The sequence below is a fragment of the Rhinolophus hipposideros genome, assembly GCF_964194185.1.
Source record: "Rhinolophus hipposideros genome assembly, chromosome: 17".
In the NCBI taxonomy this organism is placed as follows: Eukaryota; Metazoa; Chordata; class Mammalia; order Chiroptera; family Rhinolophidae; genus Rhinolophus; species Rhinolophus hipposideros.
Genome location: NC_138063.1, coordinates 21,900,341 through 21,922,309, shown reverse-complemented (window position 1 = coordinate 21,922,309; position 21,969 = coordinate 21,900,341). Strand labels below are relative to the sequence as shown.

General features: G+C 34.6%; 1 protein-coding gene across 18 annotated transcripts in view; it reads right to left on the bottom strand.

Moving 5' to 3' along the window:
- Nucleotides 1-21,969, bottom strand: part of PIAS2 (protein inhibitor of activated STAT 2) — an 87,133-nt gene that overhangs the window by 14,931 nt on the left and 50,233 nt on the right. For all 18 annotated transcript variants that reach the window (XR_013995304.1, XR_013995305.1, XR_013995306.1 and 15 more), the window contains 7 exons: nucleotides 20,228-20,362; nucleotides 17,779-17,884; nucleotides 16,369-16,442; nucleotides 14,301-14,461; nucleotides 9,119-9,252; nucleotides 7,340-7,511; nucleotides 62-201 (listed from right to left, as the gene is read on the bottom strand). Coding sequence is in view for 14 of the 18 variants with exons in the window: in XM_081079054.1 (XP_080935180.1) it covers nucleotides 62-201; nucleotides 7,340-7,511; nucleotides 9,119-9,252; nucleotides 14,301-14,461; nucleotides 16,369-16,442; nucleotides 17,779-17,884; nucleotides 20,228-20,362 (922 nt within the window). In the remaining 4 variants the exon portion in view is untranslated. The remainder of the gene's footprint in view (nucleotides 1-61; nucleotides 202-7,339; nucleotides 7,512-9,118; nucleotides 9,253-14,300; nucleotides 14,462-16,368; nucleotides 16,443-17,778; nucleotides 17,885-20,227; nucleotides 20,363-21,969) is intronic.

The following is a 21,969-nucleotide window of genomic DNA, read 5'->3' as shown; positions in this document are numbered from 1 at the left end:
TTAAGATTAAAAAACAAACGACAAAACTTGATAAAACCAAACAAAACAACTCTTCACATACCTGGCAAATCTGATGACATGCTTGATATTGGCGTGTGGTGGAATGGTACTGAGTAGTCTGTTAAGGAAGGCGGAATAGCAGCAGGATCAACCGAAGTCACACTGGGCACCCTTACAGAGGATGGCTGATACATGAGAACCCTGTTTTAAATAGCACGGGAAATTACAAACAATCTGGCTGTTAGTTCACAGGAGAGAAGGGCTGCGCTACCGGGCATTCTCAGTCGTAAATTCGCTAAGTCTCAACACAACTATCTGGCAGCTACTCGCTACACAGTACTTCACTCTCCTCTCCTCTTTCCTTAACCACCTTCATTTTAACATGAATGCACGTTGGCTCAACAGCAGCTGTGATGTAAGCGCAAGTCAGTACTGAAACACAATGTAATGAACAGTAGTGCTGGAGTAATACATAAAATGTTCATCCACAAATAGAAATATACTTTACATGTGCTTTTATTAATGTATGTGTAACATGTCGATATTAATAGCTTTACTTATAAAGAAATTTAGAAACAAAATAGAGGACTCCTAAAATTTAATTTAAATCACGGCACCTTCATGAGTGAAGCTACTTACTGTAGTTCAACCAGAATTTGTTCCGCTCTAACTTGAATTGTGTTAATTATTAGCGCTCTTATTTAGGAATCACCTGAACAAATATAGCCAATCCTAAAGCCAGCCAACCTGATGACGACAGGCAGCAATCAGAAATTAGAATAACATGGCTACTCAGGATTTAATATATAATATTCAGAAATGAAAACACTGGCTGCTATACCATCTACTCTTCTAAGAGGGTTTATGACTTTGAAATTAGCTGTTCATTCTACTAAAACTAATTAAACAAATTAAACACACTTAAGAAAACCTTTATAACTGGTATTATATATACACACTATATATCATTATAACTTTATACTTTTAAGCAGTATAATTAAACATAATTTTGAAAAAGTTCAGGAATAAAAGAGACGATTTTGCATTCTTCCTATTTAAGCTTCATTTTGTCTTGGCCCAGGGTAAATAATTAGAACTCACCAGAAAAACACCTTGGACGTACACAAGGAACTAAGCAATGTCACCGTCCTGTGGCTGATGGCGGCCATCTTTTTGTCTGACATCTCACTGAGGTTGCAGTGGTAGCAACTGCTCTCTGAGCTTTGAGATGTCACCCAAGATGTCACCCAAAGATGACAAGACGATATAGGTGCCAGAAAGTCGGCCAAGAAAGACAAAGACCCAGGGAACAAATCTGGGAGCAAGGCCAAAAAGAAGTAGTAGTTCAAAAGCAACATTCGGGACAAGTGCAATAACCTACCTAGCCTTGTTTGACAAAGCCACATACAACAAATTCTGTGAAGGAAGGAAGTTCCCAACTGTCAGCTGATAACGCCAGCTATTGCTCTGAGAGACTGAAGATTCGCAGTTCCTGGTCGGAGCAGCCCTTCAGGAGACCCGCAGTGAAGGATTTTACTAAACTGGTTTCCAAGCACAAAGTTCAAGTGATTTACACCAGAAACACCAACAGTGGAGATGCCCTTGATGCATAAACAGGTCCTACCAACTGTACATTTTGAAAAATAAAACTTTATTAAATAAAGGGGGGGTGGGCTGGGGACACGGGGACATTATGTTAGCATCCCAAAGCACTGCCAGAAAACTACTGCAAGCTTAATGAGAGGCACAGAATTCTGCAGCTGGAAGGGACAAAGAGGAAGAAAGTAAAACCGACAGAAACTTCAAGTCGGACCGTGGTCACAAAGCTAGACTGAGATGATAACTAGGCCCTCTAGATGTCCTTTCCCTTGGCTAAAACACTTTGTTATTGCTCAGAATATTAAATACTAGTAACAATATATGATGACATAGTTGCATGACACTCTTTATACTCTAAACAACTGACAAAACTACTTCACAACCTCAATTTAAATTTCAAACCACTTACATAACCACGACCTATTTAGACACTGGAATCTTTCTAAAACTCGTTTATATTATGACATAAGAATCTTGTCCAGCTGTTATTCTGCAGTATGTCAGAAATATGGATGTCATGGTAAATGTGCAAAATGAAGTCATACTGAGAGTATATACAGCTGCGTTGGCAACTGAGTAATCTCAGAAAAATGAATAAACAACATAGGTCAGAGTTCAGAAATCTGAAAAACAGATCCATTTAGGAGGCATAGGAAATAGAATATGCTTGAGACCGTAACACAAGCCTAGTACTCAAAAACATTTTCCAGAGGTAGATGAAGATGGAAGGAAGTCATCTTCCAAATAGCAGCCTGCTTAGCTTAGAATCAATACTTCTTAGCCTCCAATGTGACCTGGAGACCTAACACGACAAACAAGGTGAACAATGCTGGAAAAGGCAGACTCTGGAGGGGGAAAGAGAGAACCCGGGATGAGATCAAATAAGTTATGTTTTTCTGGAGGTTTCAAAACAGTTGTCCTCTATAAAAACGAAAGCAAAACAGGAAATCAACAAAAGTATTTTCAAATTACATATGACCCTCCTTCCCACACAGGAATGTGTATCAGAAATTAGGGGAGGGAGCACAGGAGGTAAGGAGGAGAGATTGATACGTTAGTGCTGAGAAGGAGGTTTAAAAAGTGGCTCTTATCATTCTGGCTGCCTCTCAGTATTAACATCTTAATTTTAAAAATACTTAAGAGACAAGCTTTTAAAGACAAATATATATACACACACACATATATATATGCAGACACACACACACATGACTTCATTTATTTTTAACAAGTTCCTACTTCAACGTACATTTAATCTATCTAGTTTTCCTCCGACACTGAAAGAAACTGCAAGAAAATGTTCAGGTTTACAAGAAAAAGAAAAGCCCACCTTCCCCTGCTCGCCCTTCTCTTCCTCTGATATCTTACACTGGAGATTTTCTTTTGTCTTAATCTTCAATTGGCCGTTCAACTTGGATCAGATTTACAGGAAACAACAACAAAACTCACTTTCCTCTCCCGCCCCTTCACTTATATCTGTAAAGGAGTCAGATCCACGTCCCAACCTGCCATCTGTCACAATAACATCTTATTGCATATGTTCTAATCTTATAACAGGAAACTTTACTTAAATGGTTAACCTTCCTTGTTCCTTCAATATAAAATTGATGACTGTCACAACATGTAAAATTGTCAAAATCTAGTGATGGCAAAAATTATTAAAACCTCAGCAAACCTCTGAGAAACTAACCTATTTGGTGTAGGTTCATTCCTATCACCTGAGCTTTGCGACCACTAACACACGACTTTACATATATTGGGGGAAATTAGTCATTTGCTAGGATTATCAAATTACGTATGGCAGATTTTTATTTTAATCATAATCTTCATAAGGGCCACATTCAGAAGGGTAACTGATTCTAATGCCTATGCAAAAATTAGTTGTATTCATAGATATAATACATCCAATACATACCGTGTTTCCCCGAAAATAAGATGTAGCCGGACAGTCAGCTCTAATGCGTCGTTTGGAGCAAAAATTAATATAAGACCCGTTCTTAGTTTACATAATGGGTCTCATATTAATTTTTGCTCCAAATGACGCATTAGAGCTGACTGTCTGGCTACATCTTATTTTCGGGAAAACATGGTAGAATAACAGGGACCATGGAGAAATGTAAATGGCTTATGTCTGGTGGAACTGTGAGTATAAAAATGTGATGCTGTAAAGTAATAAAAATTCTTTAAAAGCTTTTAACATTTGTTACTGCCTCCTCGTAGAATTGGGAAATAACACACGCAGGCGTATGTGTACATATGTTTTTAAATTTTATACCTTTATCCATAATATCATAGCACAAAGGTAAATTGCTGGCATGCTATGAGACAGAGAATATTAGTATTTTAGATAGTGTACTGCATCACTGAATTCACCATAGTTGGCCCAGACTTAAATATCTAAAAATGGATTAACAATTCAGTAACTTGAATTTTTATCCATAAAACTGAAATTCACTGCATACTCCCTCCCACTTTATGATCATAAAAATATAAAAAGATTCAATTTTGCTATGAATTCCTAATGATCGTTAATCCAGAGAAATACATATTTATCTCTATTCTTTGTTTCATGTCTTTAGAATACCTCCATAGTAATGATAAAGCAATCATTCAATTTCTAGGGAGTGGGGTAGGGGCATAATATTTAAAATTATCTTTTAATGTAGAAAAATATCAGCGGTTTTCTAAAAGCCTTAAATTAAGGTGCCAGTTTCTTCTGATAGCTATTACGTGACTGCATTTAAGGACGTAACAGCAGTAAGTATGCAAGGAAAGAAGTTAGAAGGATTACCATCAAATGTTATCAGTGGTTATCTCCAGGCAGAATGCTTTCAACTTCTTGGTGCTTTGTAAAATTGTTTATAAGTATAATATTTACTAAAACTACACCTCATAAAAAACTAACTGCTGACATAATTTCTGTACTGTAACTTAAAATAAATTTTCCTGGTTTCTCATTCTCCAATTCTTTCTGATTTGCTTACTATCACTGAGCAAAAAGTCCTATGATAAACTTACATAGCAAAGGAAAACCATAAAAATTCTAGATGCTGAGCCACAAGGGAGGATATGAAAAGAATGACCAGGAACAAAACCAAAAAAGTGTAAGAGTTGGAGGGAGTACAGATATAACCATAGCATGAATCTCCACTATTTGACTGGGACCGGCGCCATCTACTCTACCTTACCACAGAAAATGTGATTTTAGCACAAAGCATCAACTTTCTTAGTGTTCAGAAAGCTCCAGTGGAAAGTTTTTCCATGTGTCTTTCCTCCAATGGACTTTGATCTACCAAATGTTATTACAAAGAATAAACTTAATCCAGTTAATTAATGATTCCCTTTGAAGAACTACAAGATAGCTATTACATATTCTCTTCTCCAGACTTAACAACTTCAGTCGCTAGACCCATTCACCCATCATGCTCCAATTTCCACTACTTACCATCCCGTTCCCCAACTCTGACTACCCTCATCTGTTCCTACTCTTCGTGACGATCAGCACTGACTAAAATGGTCAAAGTGAAAGGCATCTAACCTAAAATTCAACCAAACTAGCAAGTATATGTGTACCCTGGACATTGTACTTGTTTTATCAATGCTGCCTAACAACAAAGCAACTTATGTGGTGAACCCTTCAAATCATTAAGTGAATTCTGACATTTCAAAGAGTTTCTATCAGGAATGGCTATTAATTTATTGAATGCCCTTCCAGCACGTATTAAGATGACTATATAGTTGTCCATATGGCAAGATCCATTTTATCAATGTACTTCCTAATAGTAAAGCATTCCTGGATAAACCCTACTGGGTGATAAGGGATGCCATTTTAATATATAATTAAATGCTTTCCTAAGATTGAATTCAGAATTTTCATTGATCGTCCTAATGTCTGCCGGTTTCATAAGGGTTGTTCTGTATGGCTGTTAATGTGTAAATCTAGTTTGGATACTAAGAGTTATGCTGACTTTCATGGAATGAGCTGGGTAGCTGCATTTATAGATGCGATTTTCACATGTTGCTGGTGTAATCACAAATTTCCACCTGATTATTTACAATGTTAGTTTCCGTTTTCTTTTTAACCTAGAAGAGGAGCACTACATCTAACTCTATAATAGCTGACCACGGATGTGAACTAGCCATATTCCTCTGCATATTGAAGTCATTTCAAGTTGTCACCCAAAGTACATGCCATTCCTCCAGTCTCGTGTCATCAAGTACTGGACCCGTCAAACTGGCATGAATCATCTAACTATAATACTGTGAAACCTGTGTTTTTCCAGCATATTCTAAAGAAAAGTAAAGCCTGGAGACACCACATCTAAGTATTCATTCCCATGATTTTCCACTCCAGTAAACATTTAGAAATTATATTTTCATTTTTTTATCATTTAAATTCTAGAAGCTCCAACCAAATTGTATGAAAGGAATAAATGATCAGCATCCCAGAAAAAACCTCACTTGAAATACTTTTCTCATTTTCTGATCCACTAAAATCAATCAATCAATCACATTCTGATTAAATGGGTAAAAAACATATATATACATACACCCTACTAAATAACATCTGCAAAAAGAAGTATTTTACCAGTGAGGAAGGCAGCACAAAAAGGTTTAATTCTCCTGGTTTCACAAGCACCTTTTAAAGAATGTTGCAGAAGTGCACTGAGAGAATAATTCCATTTATACAAAATGTCTAGAATAGGCCAATTTATAGAGAAGAAAAGAAGATCAATGGTTGCCTAGATTTGGGATATGAATGGGGATTAACTGCAAATGAATATGAGAGAGGTTTACTGGGTATTGGAAACAGTCTACAATTGCATTGTGATGACTGTACAACTCTATAAGTTTACTAAAATCACTGATCTGTGCAACTGAATACTTAAGTTGGGAACTTTTATGGTATGTAAATTATACCCCAATAAAGTCATTAGAAAAAATAAGTGCCCTGAGAGGACAAAAAGACAAGACTGGCACATCCAAGATAGAAAGAATGCGTTCATGTGTTGTCAAGAGAACTCTCTGCTATTTTCCTGCAGGTTCCAAAATCTCTGGCTAAAAAGCACCTATTGCTAACTACTCAAACCTGTCACTTACTATAGGCGAGCAATGGCTTCTGCCAGATTAATCGTAAAGAATGTATTTTGGAAGGCATTTAATTTGCCCATATTTTGCCCTGGAGAGGGAGAGAATGGAAGGCAATCAATCTTTACTGAAAACCTAGGAGGTGCCTGACACTGAGGCTGAGCTCTTTCATTATCTTACTGAAACCTGAAAATACTTTCATGAGGTAGGCATTATTTAACCCCACTTTACAGAACAGAAAAAGAAGGCTCAAACAAGTTAAGTATTTCATCCAAGATCACAGAATGAGTCAACAATGGTGTCAAAATTGGAATCCACATTTGTCAGATTCCCAATTCCACACTCTCTCACGGCAGGCTTTCTCCGTTGGTCTGTGATACCAAACAGGTTCAAGAAAATGACAAAATGTATCAAATATGAAATAGTGACACATGAGAAGATTTCAACTCTCACTTCCCAAAGATAGGAATATTTTCTTTATCCAAATTTGCTTTCCTATAAATAACGTGCTCACTTGAAAATATTTCGGCTGAACAAAGGCAAATTAAAACAGCCTTCTATGATTATGCAACTCTCAAACAGATATTTACAAACCTGTCCCAGTAACAGTTAGTTCCAAGTGTAATAAACAATAGTGAACTATAAATTAACAAACCCTTTGGTTGGGCTGCTTTGTGTTTCTGACATAAAGATGCACTTCCTTTTGGCAGGGGGGTCTTCCTCTTCATCAGAAGAGCTTTCTATTGTTAAGTCAATAACATCCACTTTCTTCTTGCTTGCCTCATTGGCTACAGTCACTGAACACGGCTTACTGAGGACACTTGAACCTGCATGTAGGGAACAGAAGGAAAAGAAAAAACTCAAAGGTGTGACACAAACTCTAGTCATAGGAGTCTTAACTGTGCAGCATGTCCAGGACAACACACAGCCAATAAAGCCACATACTCTGTCCCTTGGAAAGTCACCAACTTTCTAATGCCATACATCTGTATGTAAAATGACTACTAACCTGGGGAGCCAGGGTGCAGCCTTGACAGAAGGTCAAAAGCCTTCTGCAGGCAGCAGGTTCTCAGTAATCTCCCCAGTACTGACAATGCATTTGTGCATACCCTTCGGTTCACACTGTCTCGCCAGGTAAGCAGTCATTTCACAGACATCTGGAGTTAAGGGGCTGACTGCTAGCCAGGGACAAGAGGATGTGGCTTCACTGGCTGTGTATTCCCCCAGACACATGGCAGTGTTCAGCAGAATCAGATACTTTCATTCTAGAAAAGCAATGGTGCTCATGTCTAAGAATATATAGGCTCTTCACCATAAGCCAGAACATGATAAAACTTTTCACCTTGAAAAAACCCCAAACTTCTCACTTAAGTGATTCAGACATTTAAAAATTTTCTTATCAATTACCCACTAACCACCTAGGTTCTCCTTTCTGTCCATTATGATGATCTCATGCACCATATTTAACTATTTCATAGAAAAATTTTCTTATCAATTACCCACTAACCACCTAGGTTCTCCTTTCTGTCCATTATGATGATCTCATGCACCATATTTATGCCCTGTTATCTATTTAGTAGAAAAAGAATGCTATAGTTGATAATGAAAAAGCAGCAGCAATTAATCGACTAAATCACTATTTTTCTCAAAGATGAGGGAAACAAACCTTAATTATTCTACCCATAGGTTCAGTAACAATCAAGGAGAATGATTAATATTGACATTAATCCTTTCCTTTTTCCTCTCTTCTTATTTTGAACACCTATTATTCACTGGTTATTAGAACATCAAAAATAGTCAACATAAAACTCAAATGCAGTGAGTGGGTTAGATGAGATAAAAAGAAACTAGTAAGTTCATCTATGGGTTTCAATCACTCAGACTGCCCTTCGTTTTCCCACTCAATGTGGACAGATGCAGGGAGTTGAAGGCTGAGTATACATCCTAGGTAACCAAGGCAATGGTCAAATGCCTTCCCACAAAGAAATGGAAACAATTTGTTAACATTTTTAACTAACCTGTGGCCACCTTTGCCTACCCTGGATTAATGGATGAGGTAAATCTAACCACACCTCCATTTGGGGTTACTCCAACAGGTACTCTAAAAACAATTCTGAAAAACTGTCCATAGAAATATCATTTATAATTTTTCATTTTGTACAAACACCATATTAAAACAATTTTAGATGATTGTTTCATTTACTTTACATATGAAAAATAAACTATGAAAAGGCTGATTATAAAATGGTATAATCTTTAGCACATTTCTTAAAGAATAAAAATTATCTGGGGGAAATTACATATGGAATAGATGATCAAAAAGATAAAGTTAGCAAACTGAGCTCCAAATGTAGTTCTACTGGACAAGGTTAATGATAAAGATAATGCTGCACGAATCTCACTGCTTCATTCTCTGCTGCCCTTCTGCACATACTTTCTATTTTTGTACAGGGTTGGCTGGACACTTTCATAGCTTCTTTCTTCGGTCTCATTGGACACCAAGAGCCATCTTCTTGAAATTTGATCTCATCCACATCAGAACAGTCATTGAGAATTTCCATAAAAAGCCTATAAATCAATTAAGTACATAAATGTAATCAATGGCTTTGTTCAATGGTGAAATTTTAACAAAGAAATACACATTACCTTGGAGACAAAAGTAAAACCTGATTTCAGTTTGTTTTAGTATTTCAATATTTCACGCTTTACCACAACTATTATACCCTTTTCCTCCTAAGTTTGAGGTCTTTAATGAGCAATACAAGTTAAGTGACTTATCGAGTCATCAAAAAAATTAGTGGTTAAACAGAAATAGACACCTGGAGCCTCCAAACTGAGACAACCTTCAAACAACACATAAAATACACATAAGCAAACATAAAGGTTGCTATACAAAAAATAATTTATAAGATTACGAAGGAAAAAAGAATTATAGGGTAGGGAAAGGAAGAAATAGGGATATAAAAGAAGTGTCAGTAAATTTAAAATAACTCAGAGCATACAAATGATGTTCTACGGCTAAAATGAAACTAAATTTGAAATCATCAGAAAAATAGGTAAAAAATGACCAACTATTTGGAAACTAAACAAAACCACCCACGAGACAAAGAAAACATAAACACAGAAATCAGAAAGTATTTTGAACTAAATGAAAATATAATAAAATTTGTGGAATGTAGCTAAAGCAGTACTTAGAGGAAAATTTCTAGCACTAATCTTCCTATACTAGAAAATAACTGAAAGCTCAGCTTCTACGTAAATGAAACTAGAAAATGAAGAGCAAATTAAAGTGCAAATAAACAAGAAAAGGGAAATGACAAAAAAAAACAAATGAAATAGAAAAAAAAAAGAAATACCAATGAAACCAAAAAGCTGGTACTTTACGGTGAATGACATTGACCAACTTCCAGTCAGACTTACGCTCATCAAAAAGAAATAGATAACCTGAGGAGCCCTATGCCTATTGAAGAAATTGAATTTATAGTTAACTTTACCACAAAGAAAATTCCAGGGTCAAACATCTTCACTAGGCAATTCTACCAAATATCTGAGGACACATAATACCATCACTTCCCAACTTACTGTACAAGGCCAGCATTAAGGCCAGCATTACTCTGATACTAAAACCAGACCAATTATCTCTCATGAGTTTAGCAAAACAAACCCAACCATAAATAAAAAGGATAAGAAAACCCAAGTGGGGTTTATCCCCAGAATGCATGATTAGTTTAACATTTGAATGAAAATCATGATGTTAATAAACTAGTCAGTTCAAGACAGCAAGACAACAAAACAAAAGGCAATCAGGTTATAAAGAAATAAAACTGACTTTACTCATAAACTACATCACTGTCTATAGAATATGCTATATTATCTACAATAAAGCAAATAGAACTACAAAATTAGTTCAGTACGTTTTCAAGATATGAGCAACCTACTCAAGTCAACTATATTTCTATATGCAACCAGAAATTTTTCTAAAAAAAACAAAAAAACAATACCACATCAAAAATATCAACTACTTAGGGATAAATTTGACATAAGGGGTACGAGACCAATGTACTGAAAACTACCAGATTACTGAGACACAATTAACTAAATAGAGATATATCATGTTCATGGATCAGAAGACAATACTGTTAAGTCATCACTAACTGATCTATAGTTTCAATGTGATACAAATCAAAATATCTCGCTTGCTTCTAATTGGCAAGCCATTTCGAAAATTTGCAATGAAATGCAAAAGATCTATAACAGCCAAAATAATTGTGAAAAAGAACCAAGTCAGACACCATATGTCCAGTATTGACATAAATATAGACATATCAATGGAAAAGAATAGAGTCCAGAAATAAACCCATACATATACGTGTAATTTGAGAACACTTTTATTTAAGTGAATATGGAAGAACAAATTGATAATAGTAAAGAATATTCTGAAATGCATGGCCTAAGAGACATTAACATGTAACAGAAATCCAATAATTAAAATAGGTTTATACTGGCCCACTAATACTTTGATCAATGGAGCCAATAGCAGTTCAGAAATTAACACTACTGTATATAAGAATGTATTAAATGATGGAGGCAGTATCTTAAGTTCATGGAAGAGATTATTCAATGTTGGCGAGACTATTGACTAACAATCAGGGAGGTAGGGTGGAGTGACCCTACCATAATGGGATCACCTACTCCCAACCTAAAGTTTCTTCCCATCCCAAATTTTCCTCACATAGTTCCATTCTTTACCTTCAGAGCACTTAATACGTACTGTATTTTGCCATGTATAATGCGCATCCATATTTTTGGCACAAATTTTCAAGGAAAAAAATATCTTTCATTTTAATTCAAATTTTTATGTGTTTACACTTACATGCTTTTTTTTTATATTATAAAGGAATTTTGGCATTTATTTTTTTAACATATTATAGTACAAGAAATTTTATGTACCGGTAACAAATTTACGGTATTTACACACCATAGAAGGCCAAGAACACTGTATCGTTACAAGTTCGTAGTAAGTTCAACAAAACTGATTATCGTATTCCAGGGTATTATTTTGGATATTGGATATATGGATATTATATGGATATTGGATATTGGGTATATATGGATATTGTCATTGATTTCTAGAGGTACACTTTTAACTCATAAGCTTAAATGAAAGAATTTTAAACATTTATATAGATACAGAATTAGTACTAACCACGTATAATGCGCATCCTTCTTTTCCCCTCACTAATGTGGGCAAAAAAGTGTGCATTATACACGGCAAAATACAGTAATATGCAATTCTTCACTGTCTCCAAACACTAGAAGTGCTCTGTTAACCATTTTAGACCCAGTATCTGACAAATAGCAGGTATTTAATAAATACTGTGTTGAATAAATTCATGAAGGAATGCATGATAAAATGAAGAACTACATGACTGAAAGGAAAAAAACAATGAAATCTTAAAAGTACTTGACAAAAAAAAAACAAGTCAATGTTCATATAAAATCTCTGGGACTTTCTAAACACATTAAAGACAGAAATTCAAAATGAAAAGACAGACTTGATAAAATAAAAATTCAAAGTTTCTGAATGAGAAAAATAATACAATAAATACAATTAGAAGGCAAACTGGGAAAATATATTTGGCACGTGTGGACACAGAAATTAACATCCTCGAATTATAATGACCACTTATAAATTAGTAAGAAAAATATGAACCACATTTAAAAAATGGAGGAAAAGAAACATTAAGAGTCAATTCATAAGCTACTATAACAATCAATGTATGGATGAAGAAATGTCTGATAATTCTTATAATAAAAAAATAGAAATCAAACTAGTAAGATATCTTTTCAACAAGGGAATTTGTAAAGGCATTTAAAAACTAAAATTTAATATGATATGATAAGATTAACAAAAAGACTGAGAAGTAGTAGGCTTTTAATACTCTCCTGGCAGGAGAGTAAAATAACTTCCTAGAAAAGAGTAAAATAGTTTACTCCTTCTGGGAAGCACCTTAATAATAGTAAAAGCCTTAAAATCATACATTTTCTTTGATTCAGCACTGCAATTTCTAAGAACGTAAGGAAAAATCCATAGACATACACAAAAAAGTTTCAAAAATGTTCACATCACAAGGCAACTTAAAATAGAAAAAGTAGAAGCAAACAATATAGGCAATAACAGAAAAAAATGTTGAAATGATTAGTAGTAAACCCATAAAATGGATCAAGTATTTAGGAAACAAACCCTAAAATATTAATGGGCAAAGGGGCATGACACATGCAACTTATTCTCAAATGGCTCAAAAGAATTCTGAAAATAGTAATAATCATCTTTTTCTCTTTATACACACACACCAAAGATGTATATACACATGTATTAAGAGGGAATGTGATAAAACAAATAGTATGACAGAATGTTAGCAATTGACACACCTGGGTCAGTTATATGAAACGTTCTTTGTGCTACTATTGCAACTTCTCTATAAGTTTGAAATTATTTCAAAATAAGTTAAAAATTTTTAAAAACCCAGTAAAGTGGAAGTTTATAAAGAGAAAAGCAAAAAGTGCCATTTGCTTTTTTCATTGCCTCATTCCTTTCTACAGTAATACTCTTTTAAAACTTAAAAAAAAAAATGTTGGACAAGTAAGTATCTTTAAAGATCTAGGATATTTTTCACTCTATATTGAATGAAAAATCGTATGTACAGACAAGTCATTATGTAAAGTATGACTTCAATCTTTTTAATACATCAATAACAAAATCATCACCATAGGATGAAATGCTGATAATTTTATTTTAATTTTTTCATTAACTGTATTTTCTAAACTTATAGTGATGCATGGATGATATATGTAATTTCTAAAAAGTGTTATTCAAAAAAAGGGCACCTCGCTTTTATTGATAGTGCATATCATTTTCCTTAATTCTGACACATGCAACATGACACAAGAGGTAATGCTTTAGAGTGTGGACTTGGGTCAGAAAAACCTGGATGTGAATTCCAGTTTTGAATTTACCAGCTGCGTAACAGAATTCTACTGACCCTATTACTTGTTCTGTGTTTTTGCATAGACCCCAGTTTCTCTTCAAGAAGTTCTACCGTGTTTCCCCCAAAATAAGACCTACCCCGAAAATAAGCCCCAGTTAAGATTATCAGCCAGAAGACGCATTTAGTCCATTATGACGATGTTGCAGAAGAAGATGACATGACTGTATTTGAATAAATGTAGATTGTTGTACATGAAAAAATAAGACATCCCCTGAAAATACACCCTAATGCATCTTTTGGAGTAAAAATTAATATAAGACCTGGTCTTATTTTCGGGGAAACATGGTAGGTAAGCAAAATGACATCACTAAATGGACTTTCCCCTTTTGCCTATAGTCTACAAAATATGATCTTGGGAAGCAAAGAAAAAAGAAAACTACTCACCTTCTTGCCCCCAACACAAATCATAAAGATAAAAGGGCCACTAACCACAATTTAAAAATAAGATTGAGTATAATTCAGCATAAAGCAAAAATCACACAAACCCCTGGACTTTATGCTAGAGTAGCACTGATGTGAGGCTGTATGCATGGAGACCAGCCAGCATTTATATTGGGATGTACCTACCCATCTAAAATTAAACTTTCATAGGCAGCTTTTTTGTCACACACAGGACATATCCAGGTGGGCTTCTTCTCATTCATTTGCAGATAAAGGGCAGCATCAAAACACTGTAGATGTGTACAAGTCACTGCACGGCATGGGATTGTCAGCCTCATTTTCCCTAACTACAGGACAGGGAAGAAAACATGGGGAACTGTATCAGAAAGGAGAACAAAGCCTCAAAGGGAATAGTCAGTCATAAAAGTCTGAAGAAGTCAAACAAGGAAGATCAAAATGAAAAAGAAATTCAAACCAGAATTTCCATCAAGATCGCTGAATATTTTATTAGTATTCGTTGATTGCCCTATAATTTTTAAAAGACCGTTTCACTTTCTGAAAATAGGTAACATAAATTCACAGGTAGAAAAAGATCCATATACAATGAAAATATGTCTCTCTCTCACCTGCTCCCGTGTTTAGAATCACTGTTATTTGTCTCTTGCATGTCCTTTCCTAGATGTTCTATGCATAATCAAGTGTGTGTTTTAAAAAACATTTTCCACAAATGGTGGCATACAATATGCATAATTTTGAACCTTCCGTCACATAATATAACTTGGTGATTGTCTCCCATGTATCAATACATAAAAAGCTACCAGGATATGAAGGTACCATAATTGATAGGAAGCATCAGAACGTATGCCTGAAGGTTTGCACACAGCTTATGACCAGAGAAGGTCCTGGGTCCAAACACATGGTCTCTCTAGGGGCTCTGCCACCATCTTGGGGCATTAATGGCCTCCCCTGCTGGGACTGCAGACCTTCTCTCTGGGTTTGATAACCCCAGGTCCCCAATTTGTAAGCAACCCCAATTTCATGTAATTCTATTCACTTTCAATAAAGGTAAATTAGTTTTAAGTTAATGATAATAATAGAAAAGAAGCTTCAGAGAGATATATGCAAACACCACTTTCCAGGATGACAGAGAAGTGGACTTGTAATCAGGATATTTATATTTTAGTCCAACGTGGCAATATGGTATATGCATATTGCTAAGAGAACTGGAATGCCAGACCAAAATTTTTATCCTGGTTCTATTACAAGTTAGTACTACATGGTTTGGGTTAGCCAACCTTTCAGTCTCAGTGTCCTTATCAGCAAAATGGGAACAACTCTCATACAGGATTGCCAAGACAGTTAAATAGGAACTGAACAAATTATTCCCTTCTCTCTCTGACACGATTCTATCTCAATTTAAAACTCTGTACATGTCTCACTATGGTGGCTGGTCACCAAATGCCTCCCAAACTACATAATCCAAGATTCCATATAAAGTTCCTCTCATGTGAAAGGGTCCCCTCCAATAGTACTGATTTTAAAGCCTTTATCCACTTTTGACCTCTCCCATCATTTCTTTGATACTCCAATAGCACAATTACACGCGGTAAGTATAGTCTTCTGCTTTTCAATGTGAGTTGGTTTTCTCTCGCAAACTACACTATCTTCCTGAAAACTTTTTATCAAGTCCTCAATATTTTCCCCCACAATTAGCTCAGTGCCAAGCACACAGAAGAATCTTAAGTTGCTGACTGATTCTGCCCCAGTCTCTATGTAATGAAATATAAAATAAAAATTATTGTGCAATTTAGAAGTACATTACAAATGAATTAAGACATCTCACACATTCTAACTCATTAATGCAGAACCATCAATTAGCATTTACCAGGTCCTAGTAATTTTATTGCTGTTTTTCAATACTGCTTATATTCTGATAAAAGGAGCCAACTCACTATATATGTTTATTACTGTGGATTACTTATAGCATTAACTATGACAGATTATTCTGAACCTAAAGTTCTCTTCCCTCTTTGTTACAATATCCTTTTAGGTTTCTTCTTGCTTAGTCATTGCCTGAAGAATGTGTGCATTCTTCTGAATTAAAATGCTTAAGCATGAAGATTCCTGGATAGGAAAACAACAAAAGTTTACAATTCTGTCATAATATATCAATCATTATCCCACGTACTTTCATGGGAAAACTAGTAATTCATAAAAATTAAAACACCCCAGAATGTTTTGTTGCTTTACTTACAGGGCACATCAAGGATACCCGAAGGCTCGTTGTAGCGATTTCACTATCAGGATCTGCAGTAAGTTTTTCTTTAACTTTAAAAAGAAGGAAAAATGACAATGAATTTTTTAAAAATTAATTGTGACATAGGAACAAAGTTAAAGAAATACATATCTTATTTAAAGTTTCCCAAACACTTTGAATACGTCAAGAAACTACAAAAACAAAACAAAAAAACAAAATGTTAAGTACTAACGTATTGAAAACACAAGCATATTTCCAGTATTAGGTTAAAGAATTATAAACTTGTAAACTCTAGATTACATATTTAATTGAATTTTTAAAAGTAAAACTGCAGATAAGGAAGAGTTTCAAAACAGAAAGTTGTTTAAGACTTAAGAACAAAACAATTAGGAAAGACACTTGGAAAGCAGCAATACTCTGAGCTTCAATGCTACCCTAATACATTTATTTGTAAACAGAAAAGGTAAAATATTCTTATACTTCCTTCGACAACTGAAAATGACTAAAAATGTGGTAATGTGCCTTTGAGTTTATTCACCAGGTAATGTATACAAGTTACTGTATATGCAGGCTAATAAATATATGCATTGCCTCCAGATGCCTAATTCTCAACACCATTATAGGGAGAATGGAACTGGAACTGGAGACCGTGGAACTGGAGTGGGGTAAGAAAAATTAGGAAACAGCTTTCTTGGCTTTCAGCTCTAGGCAGGAAGATCCATACTGTGCTGTTTGAGGAGAGGAGAAATGGTGTGAGTTATAAGAAACAAAATACCATTTCAAAAGCCGTACTTGGCTCCCATTTCAACCTATAGATCCTTTTCTCCTTTCTGGTTCATTCAGTGGTATGGAGGTAATTGGGGGGGGAATATTCCCTTTCCCAGAAAAATGTCTTTTTCAATTAAATGCAGTTATTGAACTGAATTATTTACAGTTCGGACTAGACTTTTTTTTTCTACCTATTATTCTATATTATGAAAGCAAAGTACAAAATAAAACATCTAGAAGGCAAATACTGGTGGTGGTTATCAACATCTCTTCAGCAAAAAGAACTTTTTATTATTTAGAACTTATAAAAATGTACATTCTATTAAACACTGGAGGTTTTGAAAACTTGCATTCGAATTCTCAAGTCAATGTATGTATCAAAATGACCATCAACCTGATGTTTACCTAAGTAAGTTTTCATGAAAAGGCCCAAAATCAGACTAGTTGGGTTAAAACTAATCTTCTTGGGAGTGATTTCTAAAAGGAAGGTTTTTTAAATTTAGAGTATTTTTTAACTCAAAATTCATTTTATGTTTCTAGCAATTGTTCCCAAATTATTCCTATATTGATGTATGTGTGAGGCTTTTTTTTTTTCCATTAAAGTATCTCATATGCTCAAGTCTTACAAACATTACTTACTTAGTGCTCTGGAATGATCAGGGTTTCTAATACCTTTCATTTTTAATCTCTGTAATAACATGGCTGAAGTGAGCTGTCGTACAAGATATACAGACATGGAGTAATTCTACAAAGAAAGACAATCTGTATTAAAGATGAGAGATAATAGTCTCCTTATTTACACATAATACTTGTTTAAGAACCTCTGATTTCTAAAAATAACATTCAAAATAACTTCCACAGGAAGGTCAATGACTGCTAAGGGAACAAAATCAGCTCAGCTCCATCAGGGAAGATACAAGCTCAATTATATTAAAGGTATTTCTCAATCACTTATCACTTTAACACATCCGTGTGAAAGATAACTTAGATCAGTTTTTCAAATTGTGTTTCTAATTTAGCAAAACTGGTACCTTAGGGACCACCATGGTATGAATGGGATGTACCATCCCATACCTCCTTCTAACTAGAACTGTTCTGTTTTTATGTAAAGGGCTCTCACAATATTTTCATTGAAAACTGAGTTCCACTGCAGAAACAAAGCTCAAACACCAGTGGTCTGAATTAACCTTCCCATCCAGAGTTCCAAAGTTCCAGTTCAGGCAGAAGAACCCACTTTCTACATGGTCTTGAACAAATCATTCAAATGAACCCCAAATCAGCTTTCATCTGAGGAAAAATTTGACAAATAACTCCTGTTCCCAAATGGGCATTTTACTAGGGAAGTGGCAGCTACTGGAGTATCTAAGACACATGAAGAAATGATAAAAATCAAAAAGACAAGGCTAGAAAGGAACAGCGGCCAGTCCCATACCTGTTAGATCTGGCACAAAGGAACCTTCATTAGCTATTTATAGAGCTATAAAGGGATGAAATACAATTTTACCTAAATGCTAAAAATCTATCTTACCATTTTACTACATATATTCATTCAATCAATTCTACAATAAACAAAATACTTTCAGTAATTGCCAAACCAAATGTTTTAAATATTTTTAATGTCCTGCAATAGTCCTCTTAAATATCTGAATACCCAATATATGTGCAAATTTTAAGTCGATTAATCATTTTAATTACAAGGAAAGGATATTATTCCCATTATGTGGCACAAAAACAAACCAACCAGGTCTTCACTGGCTATGATCATTTATTCAAAAATCTGAACATTTCCAATGGTATTGTAACAGTTATATATAAGATGTCAGAGGGATACTAGCCTGGGGGCGGGGGGTTATTCTGTGAGGGGTGTAAATGTCTAACTATTATGTTGCTTTGTACACCTGAAACTAATAAAAAAATCTGAACATTTCAAAAAGATATACTCTTCTGTTCAAATTCCTCTTACTAAGCTTTAAAGCATTAATACTTGCTCATTTAATAATGTTTCTTACATTTGTATACAATACCCATTCTCAAGATTTTACTAATTCTTTATAGGTAGGACTCAAGGAATTATACAACTTTGCCAAAATCAAACAATGGCCAACTTGGGACTAAGTCAAGATTTTCTGAATACTTATCCAATATTTTACCACTGCACTGTTCACGCAAATGAAAAATATTAGGAATCAGCACCCTATGATAATACTGATAAGTTTCAGTAAAAATACAGAAATGAGAGTACAAGAGAACAATCATTAAAAAGATAGTAACATTTTTACAGTCCAAAAATTAATATAAAAACACTCGTCTTTATGTCCAGCTCTGCAATTACCTTGGTAACAAAACCAAAAAAATTCCTGCTCAAATGTATGACTCAACTTCTTCATCCATAAAATAGAAATATTATCCTTTTTTCTATGAAACAGCAACTTTAAAGTTTATGTTCAGAAATTAAATGACATCTTTTGCCATTCTATTATTTTAGTTATATGAACAAGTAGTTCTAAAATGGAAATCCTTTGTTGTATTAATCAGTATCTCATAACTGAAATAATGCATTTTGAGATAAAGAATCAGCAGAAAGCCAGGTTCATCAACCTAAAGGTACAGAGAAAATAACACGATTCTATGTAAGTATTTTCATGAGATGCCCACATATTCTCTGAAGTATCAGCTATTTATGTAAAAGCTGGAACAGATTATTTCTCATCACAACATGAGTAAACTATTTTCCCCAAAGCTTAATAAAGATTCTTTGTTCCTCTTCATAAATACATAACATAACCCAAAGTTTCAAGTTTCTTAACATACTACTTAAACACAATTGTGATTAAATCACTACCTTAAGAAATATTGTAATTATACTTATTCCCTTTCTAGGAAAATAAAGAGAGGACACTCAGGAAACTTTAAATTTTATAACCTTAAAGATCTCCACCTCCACCCCGAAACTGGAAATTACTGTTTTTTAGAGATTACAATCAGAAAACAAAAACAAGCTGGAGCAGCAGCCTAAGAAAAAAAATAAATAAATAAATCAACTCCTAGAGGGATTACATTCATGTTACCCAGAGGAGAGAATCTTTACCTTTCCAATTTCTGATGCCCAAGAAATGGAAATCTGGTTTGGCACAGCTGAAGATAACCTAACTAGAGATGTAATATTCAAAGGGCGTCCAGGGCGCTTCTGTTCAATCCCATTTTTAGGAGGTGGTGCGTAGCCCTATAACAATAAGAAAGAAAACCAATTTTAAATTATCTATAGGCAATCAAACATTTTCTCTAAGACAGATACGAGATCCTGCCTAATTTCAGTTACACTAGTTTTATTTCATCCTGGAAATCACACAGTCCTCACCTTAAGGTTACCAATCCAGAAAAGGAAAATGACCTTTTAAAAAAGTTATAAAGTAGTTCACAAATTCAGAAAGAAAACAACAAACTCCATGTTCCACCCTTAAAATTAAAGATGCTGACACTTTGCCATTTTAGCTCTGAATCTCTTTCCTTTTTATAAACGAGGGACTTGCCCCTCTTTATACTGCTTCATCGTAGGAGCTCCCATTCAAAATGCACTGAAATATGGGGATGGGAAAGAGGGAAAACAAGGTTTGGGAATTAAAAAGAGAACAAATTAATGAGTTTCAAAGGAATTAGTACAATCTTGTGAGTGATAAAAATGCTCTCCACTGCTTTTTCCCGAGTAGAACAGAGATTATAACTTTTAACATCGGGTCAAGTTAACAAATAATCAATATTTCAACTAGCAGTATATTAGCTTGACGGCTATAATATTGCTATTTGTACTTTATTCTACTTCTTCTATAAGTATTTAATGTACTCATTTTTAAATAGCAAATGCACTCATTTTTTATTCATAGTACATCCAAATCTCAACTACCACTTTTCAGTTTGTGATTTTCAAAACCAAAATATTTTTAGAATATTAAAATTTCTAAGCTGCAAAAACATCTACGTATTGAAGTAGATGCCATATTTTACTGAATAAGATGCCATTGATGTAATTTAACTATGTACCATTACCATCAAGAAGCGAAAAACACTAATGATACAATCTAGTGTATTATTACTTGTTGCTGCGTATATAGCACGGAAATAGTACTCATACGCGAAATGAATTGGCTAGCATATTCCTTTTGGATACACATAAGAATCTTCTGAATTGCTTTTTCCTCAGTCATCAATGCATATATTTTCCATATGATACTCTCCTATATGCCACCAAGAGCTCTGGAGAAAGTATTCTATATATTTATTTTATTCAGCATAAAACTATATTCAACTCCACTAATATTTCTCAGACTTCCTTCAAGTCACTGACATCCTTAAATTAACTGCATCCGTTAATGCTGATATGTTCTGGATCTTATGAGAATATACTGATCAAAGGTTTTTGGATACAGCCAGGATTCATGTACCTTCCTCAAAATGTTCTTAAAATCATTTGTTGAATGAAAAACCAAGGGCATGCAGCTCATCGGTCCTGCCGTGGGAGTAACATCTAGGTTGTACACATGCAGGCAACAACAATACATTATAGCTGTCACCTGGTCATTAGCGATTTAAGACACCTCTGAATTTTAGGGATGTTAAAAATAAGGACCTTAAAAAAAAAAAGAAATACCATATGGTGGTACCACAGCAGAGCTAAGGAACACATCCTGTTTGTCACAACTCAGGGAACACCCTTCACTGCCTCACAGGAGGCCTACCTAATTATTCATGAAGTGGGAATTCACATGGTAATTTGTAATCTACAACTTGCAACAAGACTTTGAAAATCATTTTTAAAAAGTTTGAACAGGGGAA